This window comes from Cervus elaphus, chromosome 29, assembly GCF_910594005.1.
Source record: "Cervus elaphus chromosome 29, mCerEla1.1, whole genome shotgun sequence".
Taxonomy (NCBI): domain Eukaryota; kingdom Metazoa; phylum Chordata; class Mammalia; order Artiodactyla; family Cervidae; genus Cervus; species Cervus elaphus.
In genome coordinates, this window is record NC_057843.1 from 35,050,511 (window position 1) to 35,071,723 (window position 21,213).

The 21,213-nt window shown below is 37.4% G+C and overlaps 1 protein-coding gene across 13 annotated transcripts in view; it reads left to right on the forward strand.

Moving 5' to 3' along the window:
• Positions 1-21,213, forward strand: part of PTPRD (protein tyrosine phosphatase receptor type D) — a 428,379-nt gene that overhangs the window by 81,515 nt on the left and 325,651 nt on the right. For 8 of the 13 annotated variants that reach the window (XM_043891355.1, XM_043891351.1, XM_043891349.1 and 5 more), the window contains exon 2: positions 18,865-19,013. In XM_043891355.1, coding sequence (XP_043747290.1) covers positions 18,865-19,013 — 149 coding nt within the window. The remainder of the gene's footprint in view (positions 1-18,864; positions 19,014-21,213) is intronic. The other 5 variants (XM_043891350.1, XM_043891359.1, XM_043891361.1 and 2 more) reach the window with 1 other exon arrangement.

Here is a 21,213-nt window from a genome sequence, read left to right on the forward strand (position 1 = left end):
ATTTCATTAAGATACTTTTTCTTTATTACAATCCTTAGTATTTATGAGGAAGTGAAAATCTTTTAGAATTTCCACTAGTGTTTGAATTTGAAAGAAAGAATAACATATACACACACACATAAATATATATATATATATTTGTGTATGTGTATCTGTGTGTGTGTGTATACATATGTAAATGTATATATGTAAATCTATACCCTGGCTTATATTCATAGACTTTAGTGAATAATTTCTTTAGGTAGGTTCCTAATTCATATGTATTTGTTCCCTGCATTTTGACCATAACCAAAATACATTCATATACAAAAGGTGTACATATATTGAATCTCCTGAAATCACTAGTATTTAATAAATTTCAGTTGAGGCATAATCTTTGGTTGGAGTTATGTATTAAGGAGTGCTTTATAGGTCACGCCTTTATTTTGTCTTACAGACTAGCAGGGGAGAGAGAAGATGAACAAAGTATAAGCCATGTGAAATGAGCAGCAGTAGGAATATTTAAAGCAGTAGAGTAGTATAGGGTAGGGATTTATTGACTGACAAGGTCTGAGCTAGGGTCCAGCCTTCCTGTTTCTCCAGGGATTGTGGAGATTCCTGGGGTGCAGTACTTTTGGGGGGTTATAGTTGATTTACAATATAATATCATTTTCAGATGTTACAATGTAGTGATTCAAAATTTTGTAGATTATGTCCCAGCTAAAGTTATTATATAATATTGGCCACATTCCCTGTGCTGTATGTTATATCCTTGCAGTTTTTTGTTTTGTAGATAGTGTGTACCTCTTATGCTGGGAGGGATTGGGGGCAGGAGGAGAAGGGGCCGACAGAGGATGAGATGGCTGGATGGCATCACCGACTCGATGGGCATGAGGTTGAGTAACCTCTGGGAGTTTGTGATGGACAGGGAGGCCTGGCGTGCTGTTATTCATGGGGTCGCAAAGAGTCGGACACGACTGAGAGACTGAACTGAACTGAACTGTACCTGTTAATCCTCTACCCCTACTCACCCCTCCTCACTTCCATCTCCCCATGAAAATGTGAAAAAATAAAACAATAAATAAATAACAAATAAATAAACAAATAATAACAAATAATAAACAAATAAAACAGAAACAGACTCGAGATACAATACTTTGTTGGTTCTAAAATATAGAAAGTCCTTCCAGGAGACTTTGGCAGTGTTTCCTTTTCATAACTAGGGGGAAGGAGTGTTACTAACATCTACTGACCGGAGGCCAGGGATTTTGCTAAAACTTCTGTAATGCACAGAGCAGTCCCACAGAGAAAGAATGATTTGACTTGGTGTATCAGTGGGGAGAGATCCTGTTCTAAAGGGAGGTAGCTATTAGGGAGAGACTGAAGCTGTTGATTGTGTAGACAGCAGCGGCATTTGATACATCAAGTTGTCTGTGATGGTGAGAGGGGAAGTAGAAAAACAAGTGAAGCAATTGGGGCCTGAAAGAGGATAAACTGTAGTAAGAATTGTCTCTGTGTTAAAAGATCTTGTACAGCAGATCGGATGTGGCTGCCATCAAGTTCACACTGGGTGGAGTTATTTTCTCTTGTTGAAGTGGGAGGTGAGCTCATCAATCTCATGGAGGAGAGAGGCCAGTGCAGGGCAGACTTCTGGAGAGTGGTGAAGGGTGGGCAGATGATTGAGAGGTGACACAGGTCCCATGGAGGCTGTAGATCATGAGTTGGCATTGGCTTCCGCCCTTACAGTGCTATGATTTTCTCAGCAAGCCTCAAGCATTCAGCATGGGAAGGGGGGAAGGCACTCTGCAGAAGTGCATGGGGATCCTTAAGGCCGATACCTCATGTGGGAATGCATGACAGAGTTCACGGCACTGGTGGGAGCAGTTGGATGGTTAAGACCCTTGCCTGGGTGGTAAAGGGGAGCATAAACCTTCATATCAGCTCTTTCAAAAATGATGTCTGTATTCCCGGATGCTTTCCATTTTTAGTTCCGTCTCTATCAGTCTTGGGATTGCTTTGCTTTGCTTTGCAGATTTTCAGTTCAGTCACTCCGTTTTTTCTGACTCTTTGTGACCCCATGAACCGCAGCACCCCAGGCCTCCCTGTCTATCACCAACTCCCGTAGTTTACTCAAACTCATGTCCATTGAGTCGGTGATGCCATCCAACCATCTCATCCTCTCTTGTCCCCTTCCCCTCCTGCCCTCAATCTTTCCCAACATCAGGGTCTTTTCAAATGAGTCAGCTCTTCACATCAGGTGGCCAAAGTATTGGAGTTTCAGCTTCAACATCAGTCCTTCCAATGAACGCCCAGGACTGATCTCCTTTAGGATGGACTGGCTGGATATCCTTGCAGTCCAAGGGACTCAAGAGTCCTAGATTTTAAACACTAGTTTTATCTTTCTCTGTAGTTTATTTTGCTTTCAAAAGGCACTCTGACAGCCCCAGAGTCCATTTATTTGATGAATTGGAGTGACTGATAACATATTTAGTTATTAATTGTGGCCCATTCCTTTAGACTCCTCTTGTTTTTCCCCTCTCGGCTTTGAAAGATCTACTTTCACGGCCTTCTTAGATCCACCTCAAAAGCAGCTGGGACTCTCTCTAGGTTCCCAGAGACTTCAGACAGCAAACTTTGACAAAGGTCCTACAAAGAACTTTAAAGCAACATTTCCTTTGATTACATTAAGGACTATGGCTAGTTATGTAATGATTCAGGGAAGGAATTAGTCTGCATCTCTTAACTTTTGGCATCCTGGAGCCTTTATCTTTTCATTTGGTGCTGCGTAAAAGCTTATGTCAGGAAAATCTATAGGCCTTTTTTCTAATTCTGGAAAATGAAGTGCTCACATGTGGCCTGGCGTGTATTCACAAATGCTCCTGTTACGCAAATACAGAAGAAGCATTTTCTTCCATCCATAATGATCTGGAATCACTAATGAAAACACTGTCAGGCGTGTGTCTAAAACTTGAAGTGCTTAGGGTTACACCTTGATATTTTGGTATGATGCTCAAAGGCCGTGGTTGTTGCTCAGTTGGAATTGTTAATAAATAAAACAGTATTTTTAGCTTCTGAAGCTCGGCCCAGCCTTGTAGGAGGTCCTGAAATGGTGTGCTTTGAGTGTTCTCAGCACAGGCTGGTCAGTGCAGCTCGGTTGGATGGAAAGGGTGGCTACTACATGCCTTGGTCTGGCAAGAGGCCCTGGGTATCTGCAAATGTGCTCTAAGGATAGCAGGGGACTGCGCCCATCAGCTGTCAGGCACAGCTTCTGCTCTGAACAATAGCCATGTGCCAGGGCAGTAATTATTGGTTGATTTTCCTTCTAAAATAAGTGTCCTAATAATTTGTCAGAAAACCAGCTTAAATTGCTATGGTGTTGCCTGCAACAGTTAAATTAGAAAAAAAAAAAAAAAAGCAAGCACAGTAAGAAGTGTTTCAGTTTATTTCTGCGTGCAGTCTATGACTGGTAAATAGTGTAATTAAAATCTCGTTTGCAGGTTTTTTCCAAAAGGTTATTTCTGTGTGGGGAAACCCTTTGTTTTTTTCCTTAATACCCTGAGCTGTAAATTAAAGAATTGTGGTGGTTGAGGGGGGTGGGCAGTCAGTTGGCAAATAAAGGTCCTCACTGTCTATGCTCTTTTGGAATACCTCCCATCTTCCTGGGGCTCAGAGAATGTATTCTCTAGAAAAGCATGCATAATCTGCACCAAAATGAGCTGGTACCAGGGGCTGTACTGCCCAGGGATACAAATCAGGGACTTGATATTTGAAGATTAATTCAACTGAAATTCCAGAATACGTGAGTAGTATTACCTTGTATTTAGATTCAAGTGTTATCTATTTTTTTCTTTTAACCAAGAGAGGTGAGATGGATATTTATGTAGATAAATCTGATGCTGTTTGGAAAATGGGAACAAAAGGACTGGCTGGAACATAACAGATTTCAGTGAGGATGGGACAGGAAAGGTCCCTCAACCTCCTCTGGTTGGTTTTCTAAATGTGTGATATGTATGTGTTTCAGTTCACATGCAGCAAGAATGAGACATTTCCTCCTCAGTTTGGCATGCTGTCATGGAAATGCTGATAGGGTTATTTGACAGAGATGTAGCATTAAAAAAACCAAAAAAACCAAAAAAAGAAGTGCGAATTACATTATTGTGTTAAACTCTGTTCCATTTTGGACTCATTTTATTAAAGTTCTTTAAAGGTTTGTTTTCATCTACAAACCAAGGAATCGTACCCTATTCTCTCTGTGCCAGGATCCAATTAATGTCAACTTGAGTTTTCTGTGTGGACAGGCCAATCCATGGCCCTGGGTGATCATCTATTATTATCATTGCTTGCCGGTACATGATTTCACAGCCCTAGCATAGAGCCAGTTGTCATCTTTCCATCTTTTGTACCCCCAAATAGCTCACTGGGGAGAATTTGAGAATGGGCGGGTGACAGGCTACTCTTTTTCAGAATGCAGAGATCAGTCGTGGTTAGCAAGATTAAGCTTAGTGAGACATTTTATGAAAGAAACACTTTCCCCATATTCAACTTGCTTGTGTGGGTGCTAATTTCTGTCTCCTATTAAAAATTGTTTTATTTTAGAAAGAATGATTTAATATGTAAAATAAATGCCACTCTTTTGCTTGCTCCATGTGCTCATTTGGAAGGATATCAGATGAGTATTTTTATTATCCTACAAATTGTTACTGGTTCTAATAGTTACCTAATATTGAATGAGTATATTTGGAATTCTGCAGACTATTGCCAAATAATTTTTGGCTTTAAATCTACAGGGAAGTGAATTTTAAAAAAATAATGGAAGGACATATATTCATATCTAATTTATCCATATGACTGAAATAATTGTACTTTATTTAACAGGTATCAAATATCTACAATATGCTAGGCGTTGTACAGAATGAAGCTATAACATAAGCCTTTTAAACTTATAATGATCTCTAGCAGAGTATTGGTTCAAATTTGAATAATGCTGAATTTTTTAAAAACATTTTTAAAATCAGTTTCAGTCAAACAATTCTGGTGTATAGGCAAGTCAACTTTTTCATCATTTTTCTTTTTTTTTTTATATTATTTATCCATTATGTATCTACATGCTTCTTAACAAATGACAGTACCCCTTAATATAAAACATTGTGTTGGAAGAAAATATTTTTTTTTTTAATTTTTTTATTAGTTGGAGGCTAATTACTTCACAACATTTCAGTGGGTCTTGTCATACATTGATATGAATCAGCCATAGATTTACACTTATTCCCCATCCCGATCCCCCCTCCCACCTCCCTCTCCACCCGATTCCTCTGGGTCTTCCCAGTGCACCAGGCCGGAGCACTTGTCTCATGCATCCCACCTGGGCTGGTGATCTGTTTCACCATAGATAGTATACATGCTGTTCTTTTGAAACATCCCACCCTCACCTTCTCCCACAGAGTTCAAAAGTCTGTTCTGTATTTCTGTGTCTCTTTTTCTGTTTTGCATATAGGGTTATCGTTACCATCTTTCTAAATTCCATATATATGTGTTAGTATGCTGTAATGTTCTTTATCTTTCTGGCTTACTTCACTCTGTATAAGGGGCTCCAGTTTCATCCATCTCATTAGGACTGGTTCAAATGAATTCTTTTTGACGGCTGAGTAAAATTCCATGGTGTATATGTACCACAGCTTCCTTATCCATTCATCTGCTGATGGGCATCTAGGTTGCTTCCATGTCCTGGCTATTATAAACAGTGCTGCTATGAACATTGGGGTGCATGTGTCTCTTTCAGATCTGGTTTCCTCAGTGTGTATGCCCAGAAGTGGTATTGCTGGGTCATATGGCAGTTCTATTTCCAGTTTTTTAAGGAATCTCCACACTGTTTTCCATAGTGGCTGTACTAGTTTGCATTCCCACCAACAGTGTAAGAGGGTTCCCTTTTCTCCACACCCTCTCCAGCATTTATTGCTTGTAGACTTTTGGATAGCAGCCATCCTGACTGGCGTGTAATGGTACCTCATTGTGGTTTTGATTTGCATTTCTCTAATAATGAGTGATGTTGAGCACCTTTTCATGTGTTTGTTAGCCATCTGTATGTCTTCTTTGGAGAAATGTCTGTTTAGTTCTCTGGCCCATTTTTTGATTGGGTCATTTATTTTTCTGGAATTGAGCTGCAGGAGTTGCTTGTATATTTTTGAGATTAATCCTTTGTCTGTTTCTTCATTTGCTATTATTTTCTCCCAATCTGAGGGCTGTCTTTTCACCTTACTTATAGTTTCTTTTGTAGTGCAAAAGCTTTTAAGTTTCATTAGATCCCATTTGTTTAGTTTTGCTTTTATTTCCAATATTCTGGGAGGTGGGTCATAGAGGATCTTGCTGTGATTTATGTCGGAGAGTGTTTTGCCTATGTTCTCCTCTAGGAGTTTTATAGTTTCTGGTCTTACATTTAGATCTTTAATCCATTTTGAGTTTATTTTTGTGTATGGTGTTAGAAAGTGTTCTAGTTTCATTCTTTTGCAAGTGGTTGACCAGTTTTGGAAGAAAATATTTTTAAACAATGAAATTTTCAAATGTTTCATCTTTGGGAGCACTTAAAAACCATGACATCATTTATTTGGAAAGTAGTATTAATTATGGACTTTCTTTAGGAAATACTGTCATATTTGTTATAAAACTCTCTATACATTATAATTAACATCGCCTTTGTAATAAAAAGTCAGGCAGCTCATTTTCTACAATGTTCTGTCCTAGACAGAGTGCTTCTGTAACATACAAAGACCATGCATCTGTAGAGATGCTATTTTGTCTATAAACAAGGTTTTCTTATGATACTGCTTCTGAATTTCTCCAGTAAGGAGAGACAATCATTTTGCAATCTGTTTTACCTCTAACTGAAAGTATGCACATGTGTTTGCACATATACCCGTTCTGTGTTTAGCACCTGGGAACATTTCAGCTATTTCCAAACTTTGCTAACTTACCAGTATGAAATTGATATATGAAAGATTGTGGTCACATTTATTCCTGGAAGATGTATCTATCCTACAAAAAACAATCCAGACTTTTGCCAGTTGTGGTAACATCACACTTTGATTGGAAAATGAGAGTTATAGCAGTTCATACCGGGTCAAAGCTTACACTGAACACTTAATGATGACAGCAGTGGGTCTCTTTGGGGAACTGGTTTGCTACTGGTCTCTAAACTGAAGCCAGTACACATATCACTCTAGTTCCCCTTAATAATAAAACAAAATTGACATAGTTGATTTACTGGAAATTTCTTAGAGGGGAGGTAGTAGAATCTGTATTCTGGAATTTAGTAACATAAAATTGAAAAAGAATTAGAAGAAAAAAGTGCCAAAGATGACATTGTTTTTTCATTTATCCCTTTCTTTGCCACTTTAATTATATCTTTCCATTTTCCTTTTCAAATAAACCAATTACCTTTCCTGTGTGATCCAGTTTGAAGGTACATGATAAGCAGCACATTAGAAGGAAGAATAAATGATTACTTTTAATGATGATCAGCACAGCTGATGTGATAAGTTATGATTAATGAGTAAATGAGCAGTGAATGATGTAAATGAATCTGATTTGAAAACTTAACTATGAAAAGATGCTAAGGAGTAGATAAGAGTTTCTTTTTTTTATTAAGTATAGTGTCTGTGTTAAATAACCTTGTGAGTACATTACCATTTAGAGGAAAGGTGAAAAAAATAATAATAAATAATGTGTTATTCACCTGCATCTTTACCAATGAGCAGAGATTGCATGACTTCATCTGTCAGTTTAAGGGCCTTTATCACTCCATTGAACAAAACTGGATACACAGTCTATGTATTTTGAATGCATAAGTAGATGGTATGTGAACCTGGAGGCTTGAAGTGGAAAATGTTAAGTGAATATCTAAATAGTGCTAGTGATAACAAGTTTTCATTAAGGATGCATGAGTCTGACATAAGGAATGGTAAGTGGCTCCACTGATTCTGTCTAAGAGATTCAGGACCACTGGAACTGCCTTTCTAAAGTTTGTGTTGCTAAACCAGTGTTCATAGCGTCTTATACCAAAGTGTATGGTTGATCTTATTAAGAACGTCAGTAGTTCAGAGATGTTTTATGGCCCTAACATGATGGATGTAGAGGACTGTTTGTTTTGGTCATAATATCCCATGACCATATATTAAATAATGAGATACAGTAATGAGGCCACACAACTTTTACGGCTGTAAAACAAGTGTTTATGGCCCAGGTATTAATATATTTTGAAATAGGACAAGTGAGAAACTTATTTTACTACTCTACACTGACTAATTCATGTGAAGCCTCATCTCAGTTGTTCTTTGGAAAACAATTTAAAAGACTAAAATGGACTTCATATCTTGATTGTCGTAAATCAAAAATTATTTTCTGTAACATTTAAGTACTACTTTCAGTAGTTTCAATTTGATATGCTTCTTCCTTGCCCTCTTTCTTCATTGGCCTTTGAGTATTCACCACTAAGAATTCCTCATTGGTCCCAAGGGGAAATGGAAAAAGCAGGATTTGAGGAGTACCTGAAGAAGATTGTTTTTTAAGGTGTAAATTTTCCAGTTTCTTCCTCTCTAAACTCTCCACCCTCTGACCTCTGCCTTCTATCCCTCTGTTTAACTAAACAGGATAAAAATTTTGCAAATGACTAAGTGTTAATTTTCAGCTTTAACAATGTTCTATGTAATTAGACACTCATATATATTCCTCCTGTGAATATGAGTTTTTTTTATGATAATGTGTTGAGATGTATAAAACATCTTAGAAATGTAGAATTTTTTAATCCTTTAATTTTACATGTAGAAATGAATGATTGTGAGTTTTATATGTAGAAATGAATTACATATAAGAATGACATGTATAGGGATATAACTATAGGAATAATCACTGAAGTGTTTTTATAACACTAAAAAATTGGAAACAACCTCAGTGTTTAACAGTAAATAAAGATATATCTGTATGCTTTTACTATAAAATACTCTTCCATTTAAATATTTATGGGCATAAAGATGTTCACAATATATTTTAAGTAAAAAGAGTATAAAATAATCATACAGTGTATTAATCTCTTTTGTAGAAAGTATGAGAGAGCAGACATAACAAAAATCTTCATTCATCAAAGGGATGACCACTGGAAACATTAGAAACCATTGGAAAAAGCTTTAAAATACCTTCCTTTAATTTATGTTTTCTAATTTACTTATATTAAGAATGTACAGTCAGAACAATAAAGTCAATTTATTTAAAAAAAAAACACAAGAAGTGGCAGAAAATAGAAGAGCTCTGTGATAACAGTGAGGTGCAATGATATTCATGAGCGAGGTGAGATCCATTGTATTACATTCAGTACATTCAATTCATTACTCAGTTCATACATTGAGTCCTAGGTAGGATGCATGAGTCTGTAATTTGGATATGCTGTATTTTGCAACCTTAAGGCCTGATATGGATCCATTAGTTTCCCACCATGTCATATCAGTGCTTTGCCGTGTCATGTACAATATATTACATGAAATTTGTATTTTTCAGTTAATTTATCAAGCTCTAAGCAAATGTAATTCAAATGAAAGCAGGGTTATCATGTTTTTAACAGTATTAGCCATCTTAAGGACTGAAAATGTACAGCCAAATATTAGAGGGTATAGTAACTTGGGAAGCCCTTTTTCAGTTCTAAGTATGTATTGAACATTTACTATGTCCTTGGTGTGACTAGGAGTTAATGAGACTTCTGAGTTGACCAGATCACAGATGCTTTTCTCAGGATTCAGTAAATGTACAGAGAGAGAAATACATATGTATAAAAGAGCTGTAATAAATGATAGACTGCTTAAACTCATAGAAGAGATACAGAAGGTATGATAAGAAAGTTTAAAGGATAGTGAATCTTATCCACATGGGAGGATCAAAGAAGACTTCAGATATTTTGTTAGAGGTTGAAAAATGGGTAAATTCTATAAGTTTTTAAATGGACGAGAAGGCATTATATGCAAGGGAACAGCTTGTACCAGGGCATCGAGGCAGGATTTTAGGTTCTTGATGGGCAATGGTGGAAATATATTTGGAAAAATAGTTTGGCAACAGCTCTCAAAGATCTTAAAGGCCAACAAAATTTCTGGTTTATTTGCCAACAGGAAGTTGTTAAAGCTTGTTTGTTTATTTATTTTGAGTGGAAAAGGGCTTTAGTTATAGATGCATTTAACAAAAACTCAAAGGAAAAGAAGGATCCGCAGTGATGTGAGATATTGATTTCCAAGAAGACAAAAGGCTGAGGCGTCAGGGCTGGGTGTTGGTGGGAATGGGACTGCCACAGACACACATGAAAACTTAGGAAGAGAAGTAGGACTGGGAGGACAGATGACATGGTGTGTTTTTAACGTAATGATGTGGAGATGTTGCTAGATAATCTTTCAAACAACAGAAATAAGGACCACCTGGCACTGAGGAAAAGTTCAAGTGGGGGATACCTTTTCATGAAATCAAATCTCTTCCTGTCTTCTTTTCTTCCTTTCCTTTCTCCCTCTCCCCTTCCTTTCTGTTGTATACATATCAATCTTTAGTTTCCTTAAATATTGATAGTCATATAGAAGCATAGACATCTCTATCTGGTGGGAGAATACTCTAGTAGCCATTTTAGTGGTCAGGGATTGGGAGCTGAAACCTTAATAAATTAATGGTCTAGACATGCATAGAATATATTGTCGGGATGTCTAGAAAAGGAAAAGAGGGAATGGGTATGAAGAATTTTCTTGTCTTTTGCCATCATGAACAAATTAAAATGTATATGCAGAAAACTGCAAAAGTGTTCTACCATACTACACTTGGAGCTTGTGTGCTTTATTTATGAATTTTGTGGCTTTGATATTTGTCTTTTGCCCAGGCTTCATACTTAATTTATCCCTGATTTCAACTGGCTACTCAGTTCAGTTCAGTTTAGTTCAGTCACTCAGTCGTGTCTGACTCTTTGCGACCCCATGAACCATAGTACGCCAGGCCTCCCTGTCCATCACCAACTCCCGGAGTCTACCCAAACCCATGTCCATTGAGTCGGTGATGCCATCCAACCATCTCTCCTCTGTAATCCCCTTCTCCTCCTGCCCCCAGTACCTCCCAGCATCAGAATCTTTTCACATGAGTCAGCTCTTTGCATCAGGTGGCCAAAGTATTGGAGTTTCAGCTTCAACATCAGTCCTTCCAATGAACACTGAGGACTGATCTCCTTGCAGTCCAAGGGACTCTCAAGAGTCTTCTCCAACATCACAGTTCAAAAGCATCAATTCTTCTGCGCTCAGCTTTCTTTATAGTCCAACTCTCACATCCATGCATGACTACTAGAAAAACCATAGCCTTGACTAGACGGACCTTTGTTGGCAAAGTAATGTCTCTGCTTTTTAATACGCTGTCTAGATTGGTCATAACTTTCCTTCCAAGGAGTAAGCATCTTTTAATGCCATGGCTGCAGTCACCATCTGTAGTGATTTTGGAGCCCAGAAAAATAAAGTCAGCCACTGTTTTGCCATCTATTTGCCATGAAGTGATGGGACCAGATGCCATGATCTTAGTTTTCTGAATGTTGAGCTTTAAGCCAACTTTTTCACTCTCCTCTTTCACTTTCATCAAGAGGCTCTTTAGTTCCTCTTCACTTTCTGCCGTAAGGGTGGTGTCATCTGCATATCTGAGGTTATTGATATTTCTCCTGGCAATCCTGATTCCAGCTTGTGCTTCCTCCAGTCCAGCGTTTCTGATGATGTACTCTGGTTATTAGAAATGAGGAAAAAGAACACCCATGGACATTCTGGGTGAACTTTCTCACTTATAAAGTGAAAAATAATTGCTGTAATACAACACGAAGTACTCACTAAACCCTTGAGAAAACAGCCAGTATACTTCTTATGGTTAACTAAAACAGACTTGATTTGAAAATATGCAATAAATTGAGTTATACCATATTGTCTGTGTAGCATCTTTGTCACTTTCCATCTTCTAATTTGGAACAGTATAAATATCAGGACTGCACAATTAGATCAAAAGTCCATGACTCACTCTAAACCTCAGTGAGCCTTCCTTCCTTTTTTTCCCATTTTCTCCCTTCCTCTTTCTTTCATTCTAAATGTATGTAGTACTCTAAAGATTTCTATTATTCTATAAAGTAAGAATGATGGTATAATCTTACAGGACTCTGGAAAACCTTGCATATAAGATATATGAAACATTCAGTCCAGTGCTTGGAATTTTTTAGAATCCCGGCACAAGACACCAGGCTGAATGGTTTCTAGAGCAGATGTTCTTGTACATAAACCAGGACTTCTGGGAACATCTATTCTATCACATGGAATATGAACTGGGTCACCTCTGACATCCATAGCCAGGGGTGGACCTTCAAAGACTGTTTTTGAGGCATCTGTGATATTTTCTTTTTAATACAACTCCACTATATTTTAGCTGTTAAAAATGATTTAAGGAGCATTACATATCAAAATGGGATAAAGAAATAACTACTTTCCAGTGAATTCCAAGCATTGGACCAAATGTTTTATATATCTTATGTGCAATTTTTTCCATAGTCCTGTAAGATTATACCATCGCTCTTATTTTATAGAATAATAGAAAGCTTTGCAGTACTACATACATTTAGAAAGAAAAAAAAAAAAGAAAATGAAAGTTGCTCAATTGTGTGCAGCTCTTTGCGACCCCATGGACTTTACGGTCCGTTGTATTCTCCAGGTAAGAAAACTGGAGTGGGTAAAGCCTATCCCTTCTCTAGGGGATCTTCCCAACCCAGGGATAGAACCCAGGTCTCTTGAATTTCATTGATGACTCACAAATAGTCTTTGAAGTCCATCCTGACCATGGATGTCAGAGGTGACCCTGTTCAGATTCCTTTTGATAGTATAGATGTTCCCAGAGGTCCTGCTTTATGTAGAAGAACATTTGCTATAGACACCAGTTCAGTCTGGTGTCTTGTTCCGGAATTCTGGCTCTCTAAAGAGTTATACGCCAAGTTTGGGACCTCCCCTCTCTTCCCTTCTCATGAGCCTGCACGATTGTCCTGCTATGTTGGCCGTGTTTCCTGTCTACTCCAATGAGTCATAACAGAAAATTCATCATCCACACAGACTTTGGCCGTTTTGTATGTTTGGGTCAGTGGTGGTAGAGTGTATTGTGGCTGGACAGGAATGTAAACCCTATGAGAATGGTTCTTCTCTCCCTAAACCTTCAGACCTGGCCATGGCTCTTAACGTCATCCCAGATTCACCTCCTGTGCTTTGCATTTCTCATCCACCTCTGGGTCTCCATTCCTGAGCTTCCTTTCAGAGCCCTCAGCCTTATTCTTCCAGAGAAAGAAAGAACAGAGATGAGGTCAGCTGACAGTCTCATAAATTCTACAGACAACTTTTAGGGAGGAAGTGGATTCCTAGAGACAGGACTGCCTATTTATTTTTACGAAACATTTCCTCATCCTCTCCCTCAGTATCATTTAGTAACATTATTAACCTTCCTCTTTCAAGATTTTAAGTACATTATTATGACAAATGCGCCTTTAAAAACAAAACTTTTTAAGGAAATGTTAATCAGCTGAAAGAAACAAAGACAATTAGTTACATGCTGTTAGTTTTGTTTCCCGTGCGACAGACATATTTCTTTGATGTCTGCAGAAGTGGCTTATTCATTAGAATTAAATTAGACAAATGGCACCATCGGCTCATGTCTTCATTTCTGTAACACATGGCCCTTTGCAAGGGCCGGCCTTAGAGATGATTCTCAGTTTGCTAATCCAGTTACCACAAATCTGAGTCGTTTTCTTAACCTTGAAGAATTTTTCATAAATCCTTTTCTTCCGTGGATGATGCTAGTGGACTTCAGTGGTTCTCCCAGCTAATATCTAGCTCTGTATAACATAGCATACTAAAGGGAGGTTTTGTCCTCAGTAGTGCAGTTTGTTTAGAACGGTCAAAGACAATTTGCTGGTTTTGGTAGGGTCTCCTGAATTTAAACACCTTAAGTGGTCTTTGGGCTTATCATCTTGTCTTCAGAAGCCTAACAACTGTAGACCTGATCTAGCATTAAAATATTACAATCATTTCATTAAGGGCACTGTGTGTTGTTTGTACTGTAAAAAGCAATCTATGGAAGAAAAATATCAGTCAGCAGCCTGTGGCTCATCTCGAGCTGTGTAGGAAATAAAAATCTACTGGATTCCTGGAGCTCCTGTCTGTTCTGTGAATGCATCCCGGGAATGCAGTCTTTGAACAACACGTGAGCATGGCAGACATGGTCTAGAATATCCACCGTGCCTCTGTTCTGACTCATATGCATGTTTGGCTTGTCTATTTTCCATTTAGAAAATCAACTTTCTGGGTCCAACAGTAATTTGACCTCTGCTTGGCATTCGTTTAATGAAAAGTCATACTCCTCACTTGTCAGAACCGACTTGAACAGACGTGCATGGAGCTGGCAGCTCTAAGTGGATAGCCGTGGCAGTTAGCTACAAAAATGGAAGAGTGCCTATCTGAATGTTAGTGACTGTAAAGTTTAATATCTTTCTCTCTGTCTTTACACTCCTGATGTTTCTCTTTTTCTTAAAACAACTATAACATTTGTGGTTGTATTTCATGGGATAGTCGTTGGGACTTTTATTGTTCAGACCTGAGGCTGTCCTATGGTGTGACTTTGTAGTGGAAATCTTTGTTTTGTTCTTTTACTTGGATTATCTTCTCTTTCTTCCCACCTTCGGAGCATTTAAGTCGGAGAATGACTTAAATTTGAGTATATCCATGACAGAAGACGGAGAAGACAATGGCACCCCACTCCAGTGTTCTTGCCTGGAAAATTCCATGGACGGAGGAGCCTGGTGGGCTGCAGTCCATGGGGTCTCGAAGAGTCAGACATGACTGAGCAACTTCACTTTCACTTTTCACTTTCATGCATTGGAGAAGGAAATGGCAACCCACGCCAGTGTTCTTGCCTGGAGAATCCCAGGGATGGGGTTGCACAGAGTCGGACACGACTGAAGTGACTTAGCAGCATGACAGAAGAAGCCAGAAGATACATTTAGTTTCTTCTGTTAAGCAGAGATACAGAGAAGAGGGGGGGTAGGTGCTTTGTGTTGTTAGATTCCTCTGGGAATTAAGATTTTTACTTGCCTCCAGTGTTTGCTGGACTTATGTTTACTCTTCTTTCTTTCTCATCTCTTACCTTTTGGTCATCTGCCTAGCATTGACGGTGTCACTGTTAGAGGCTGACCAACCAAGATTATTAGCATTTTAGGATGCTACAGACATGCTTACTGAAAGGATTTGCTGTGTTATCTGGAGTCTTAACTTTGTATCATAGAGTAATGGCATATATCCATTCTGTGGTTTGGATTTGGTGGACAAATGTAGAAAAATTGACATCGGATCCCATAAGAAAGCGATGATTTTCTTGTCTATGAAGCCTAATATTTCTATATTTAGAAAAAAAATTAAAATAAAAATTCTGTGTGCAAATGCTTGATATGCCTTTTTAAAAACACAACAGTTTTTCAATTTCATTTCTTGTGTTTGTTTTTAAAGAGTAAATTTAAGGGCTGTTTTTTGAAGAAGGCTGAGTCACTACAGTGGTAGGTAGTGGGATATAGGAAAACAGTCCCAGATTTGAAACAGATTCTGTTTTTTCTTCTCCCCCCCCAAAATGTCCACAACTCATTAGGTTAATTCTACTGACTTCATCGTTTGAAATAAAATTCTTACAGGATTCTACTTAGTACCTTGTAATGACCTATATGGGAAAAGAATGTAAAAAAGAGTGGTTATATGTATATGTATAACTGAATCACATTGCTATACCCCTGAAACTAGTACAATGTTATAAATCAACCATGCTTCAATAAAAATTAAAAAAATAAAATTATCAATTAAATTTAAAAATAAATAAAATGCTTGCAGTAACATCCAGTGATCATATCTTTGGTAGATTCTTAAGCTCGTCAGTGTTTGCCTGAGAACTGTATGGTATGAACAGAAAATGAAAAACACATCTGAATATTTTTTTTTTAGAAAATGGTAACTTGCCTCCTTTGCTTTCCATTTAGAGGTAAGACTTACAAGTTTTATAATAATCTGGCTCAGTATCTAGGAAACACTTTGCTGAATAATTTGTTGTTGTTATTTAGTCGCTAATATCTGACTCTTGTGAGCCAATGGACTGTAGCCCTCCAGGCTCCTCTGTCCATGGGGGTTCTCCTGACAAGAATCCTGGAGTGGGTTGCCATTTCCCTCTCCAGGGGATCTTGCCGACCCAGGGATCGAACCCACATCTCCTGCACTGGCAGGCAGAATATTACCTCTTTGCAGATTGTCATAATCTCCAAATTTAGGATGCCAACTAGGATACTACCCCTTTAAAAAAAAAATCCCAGTGCAGGAAAAATGGCATCCTACCTTCTTTGTTTATTCAGTTTCTGATTAGTACAATGTCATTGTATACAACATCCCTCTGCCCAGTCCATACATTCTTGCAAGAAATTTCAACTAAAATGGGAGACTGGTTTATTAAAATTGGTTTTCCAATTTTTAAGCTATGGAATGTGAAAAATAAAGTACCTAAAAATGATATGTTGTATCACTTACTATAGCAATGCAATATGTTTTTTTCAGGGAAAACTCCCTAGGAATTTCAATTCCATAATTATAATTTCCATATTAGATGCTGACAAACATGTGGTTATTATCCATTTACATTGTTTGGAACAGCAGAATGAAAAACATAAACAAAAAGTTTAATATCTGTTTTGTTTGTGACAGACAGTTGACATCAGTATACTGTATTTTTTGTTCCTCTCACTGTTAGTCAATTTGAAATCACTTTAAACATTACTCGCAGTTCTGGTAATTATCTAGTTTGTATTGCTATCCCGAGATGCTATTGGATGTGATATCTAGCAGCATTGTCAGAGTTTGCTTTCATTCCTCGGGTTTCTGAACAAATGGGGGCCTGGTTTTCACCAGAGCTACTATCAAGTTGAATTTGCTGATGAAGTGGAGATTCATGTTCCTTTATCAGCATTGCAAATACGCCACTCCCCTCACTTCTCCGTTCTTTGCGTCATTGTGGAAGTTAATACCTTAAACCTGAAAGGGATCTCTGCAAAATTATTTATTTCACACTTCATATTTATATACAAGAAAGAGGAAAGTTTTGCATCTCAAAATGAGGCATGTGTGCATGTGTGTCTGTGTGTGTGCGTGCGTACGTGTGTGTGTGCGCGCTAGGTTACTTCAGTTGTGTCTGATTCTTTGCGACCCTGTGACCTGTAGCCCACTGGTGCTGAGAGGGCAGTCTGCCTTCCTTGACTCAAGGAAAACCATGATGAGGGTCAGGACACACATCACTGGGCCAGCAGCAGCATCACGTGGGAAACCTGAAAACAAGGCAGAGAAAATAGTGGTGACGAGCAAATAGTGATGGACTTTGCTATTTTCTTCTTTCTTAAAATCTAAGGAGAGTTTTCAAAATAAACATTAGCTATGGTTACTTAAAACCTTATTTCAATGACATACAGGTGAATTACAGCAAGAGAGAAGAGAAAACTCTTTTTGTTTCTTTGTTCTTTTTTTTGATCGTAGGGATAAGAAAATAGAAAATAAAATAGTGAGGTAAAATGTTTTTGAGTTAAAAAAAATGTCCAACTATAACATAATTGTAAAAACTCAAGGATGCAAGAAAAATGTGAAGAGGAGGAAAAATAATTAGAACACCTTCTCCCCCCCACCCCTGCACGATTGTTAATATTTTAGCATATTTTGTGCCATCTTTTTTGGGGTGTGTTTTTCTTTACCTGTTATCCCTCATGTATAACTTTGTGTGGTGCTTATCTGGCTTACCATTGAATCATAAGTATTTCTCATGGCATATGTTTATAAATATAATGTTTACTGTTTGATGATTATGCCATAGCTGATCTCACTATCGATTCCTATAAATACTCAAATTGACATTTATGTATTTATAATCTTTGTAAATAAGAGATAATGGTGAGTATTTTGTCCATAAGCGTTTATCTCCATTGTATATAATTCTCATTTAATGAATTTCTAGATCTGGAAATATATGATGGATAACAAGCAGATTTTTAAGAAGGAAAGTAAATATTACATTTAAAGGAGATGAAGGGCATTTGGAAAACCTCCCACTTTTAGCCTTTTGTCCTAGAGTCTTGAAGTCTACATTTTTCTTTACAGAACTTACTTTCCTTGCTATGACTTTGGAGGCTTCTTGACTCATCTTTTTATGCAAATTGTGGAGTTAAGTTTCAAGTAAGACAGCACACAATATCTGGGTTGGAGTCACTGTACCATTTTCTCCTATTTCTGTTTCTTGCTAAACCTTCTAACTCAAGGCTGTATTTCCAGTCTCTTTAAAATTTCCTAGAATTTCTCTTAAATGTCACTTATTTTAATAGCTTAGCAGTGGCATTGCTGCTTTCTGGCAGCGTCCTGATAGCAGCATCAAAGCAAAGAGCTAAAATTTTACTCACTTTGATTGATGAGCTCATTTTGTTACAGAGGACAAATTGGATTTTTTTAATACTGGTAATAAAAATTAATGTGTGATGTTCCTTTTCGAATGTTATTGGATCTCTGCCTTAATACTGGTCTCAGCATTAAAACTGCTAACAGATGACTTGACCAGAAAGTTACCGCCTTCCCCTTTTATTTACCCTCAAATTAAAAGGTGCTTTCCTAATTTTGTCATCCCAGTATATTTATATGTGTATTATATATGTATTGACTGACTTAGGGTTGAGGGCTGTGGAGAGAGCAGTGCGGTGAGATAATAATCTGTGTTTCAATTTTCCATCTCATTATGATGTCTGTTTCTTTTTTATTTTAGCACCTCCAAGATTCACGCGAACTCCCGTTGACCAGACAGGGGTCTCTGGCGGAGTTGCCTCCTTCATTTGCCAAGCTACAGGAGACCCAAGACCTAAAATTGTCTGGAACAAAAAGGGAAAGAAAGTCAGCAATCAAAGATTTGAGGTATTAGGTCCATTGTTCTGTTTCTCTGGGGGAAGAATGTATCTGTTGGGTTTTTGGTTTGTATGTTACTTGTTTTACTCTTAAACAAGGTGTTGTAATCACTGAGATATGTCATTCTTTATGTTTTTGGGGATGGAAAAGTTCACTATAAATGGCTCTGACTTTTTTAAAAAGAGAATTTGAGGGTTCATATGACTGACTGTTGTCCTACTTGTATCAGGGCTCAAATAGTGTTTTTCGCATCTATCCGTAACCTCATTTTCAGACTGCTTTCCCTTAAGATGGAAAGATGCAGCCTCCCATCCTCCCACATCCAAGACTAGAGGATGAGTGAGAACTTCCTCTGCTATTGGATCTTCCTGAGTTACATGTTCATCCCAGAATCAATCTTTGTGAATAGCTGGATGGTACAGGCTGACTAAGTTAAGCAGAATCTACCTCTGTTGCTGGAAATGAAGTCAGTTCCATTCAACTCTGTGGTTTGAAATGAAGGAGCAGTGTTTTCCTAGAGGCAATTCAAGTTCCTGTAATTTGGAAGGAGAATGGGTACTGGGCAGCAAGTTTAGTTATCCACTATACTTCACACCTGTGTTTTAAAAGTAGCATGGACTAGAATGAGAACTTTTGCTCCATTGTGTTAGTGTAAAGAACTGCTCTGGAAGAAACATACTCAAACAGGTTGATAGTTGATAAACCTATTGAAGAAATCAGTTGTATTTACTCGAGAAAGCTCAGTGCACTGTAGTTGGTAAAACATGCATCAGATATCGTTTCTGGGGGTGTTTTGAAGGAGCCTTATGATATAAATTTACTCATTCTGGAGGAGTAAAATAGGTGATAAGCTGCACAGAGGAAAATTAGAAGAAGCATACAACATCATGCCTGTGATTTATAGACTGGTTCTTACAGGGTACTGGGACCTCCAGCTAATACCTAATATAACACTCACTTCCTCCTACCTGAGTTTCTGATCTGCTTCATAGCCTAATTTACGTTTTGGCAAATTAAAGTTATTCCCAGTTAAAAGAAATATAGCAGCTACAAAACTCAGAACATTGAGATTTTACTCATTTTTGAAATAAATGACCAAGTGCATAAAGGGCCTAATTAATTACACTGGTAAAATTGAAATCTGGACTGTAATTTACAAATGATAAATTTAAAATTGTGTTTGTTTGAAGATCAAATATTTATAATGATTTAAACATAAAAAGAATATCTTAATCTTTAAGAAACACTTCCTACATCAGATAGAAAAAGATGTGTATGTATGTAACCTTTGGTGCACATAGACTTTTTAGTTTAAATTAAAGTGAACTTTTTTGTCAAAGAGAATTTTGACATCAGACATACTAGTAGTGATGACTTCTTGACAAACTCTTGTAATAAAGATTAAATTATAATAGTAAACCTTTCAAAGCACGAATTCTGCTCAGTACATGAGTCCTAATGAGCATCATATAAACACATCCAGAAAAAATTAATCATTTTAACACAAAGCAGATACATCAAATAATATTGAGACTTGGCCTGTGAATCTTTAGTATCTGTAACAGTATATGTATTTTTTGGTTTCACTAGTTTCTAAAGCCTGTGAGAGTTTGAGTGTGACTGATTTTTGTTACCTCTTCTGTCTCCACTGGCAAATACAGCATCTGGCCTAGAGATGCTATAATCAATACCAGGTGTTAAATAGGATTTTCAAATTGGAAATTATAACATTAGCACCTAATGGGGTGCTAATATGGGATATATAGTTCGTTTGTTGAACTGGACAGGCCTAAACGTAGGAAATAGTTCCGAAATATAATCACACAATGACAGGTAACAATCATAAGTTATTAAGAGATTATATACTGAGTTCTCATCACAAGGAGAAAAAAAATTATTTTCTTATATCTATATGAGATGATGGATGTTAACTAAAGTTATTGTAGTAATCATATCACCATATATGTAAATTAAACTTTCATTCTATACACCTTAAACCTTATGCAGTGATGTATGTCAGATATTTCTCAATAAGACCAAAAAAATAAAAATTAAAATTAGTATTAAAAATGTTTAAACCCTTCTCTACATTAAGCCAGGGGATGTTCTCTCACTACACACACATATATATTAAATTATGGCATATTTGACAAAAAATTAAGTCTCAAAGTAACTTTGGAACTTTATTCTCCCAAGATGCATAGTAGATTCA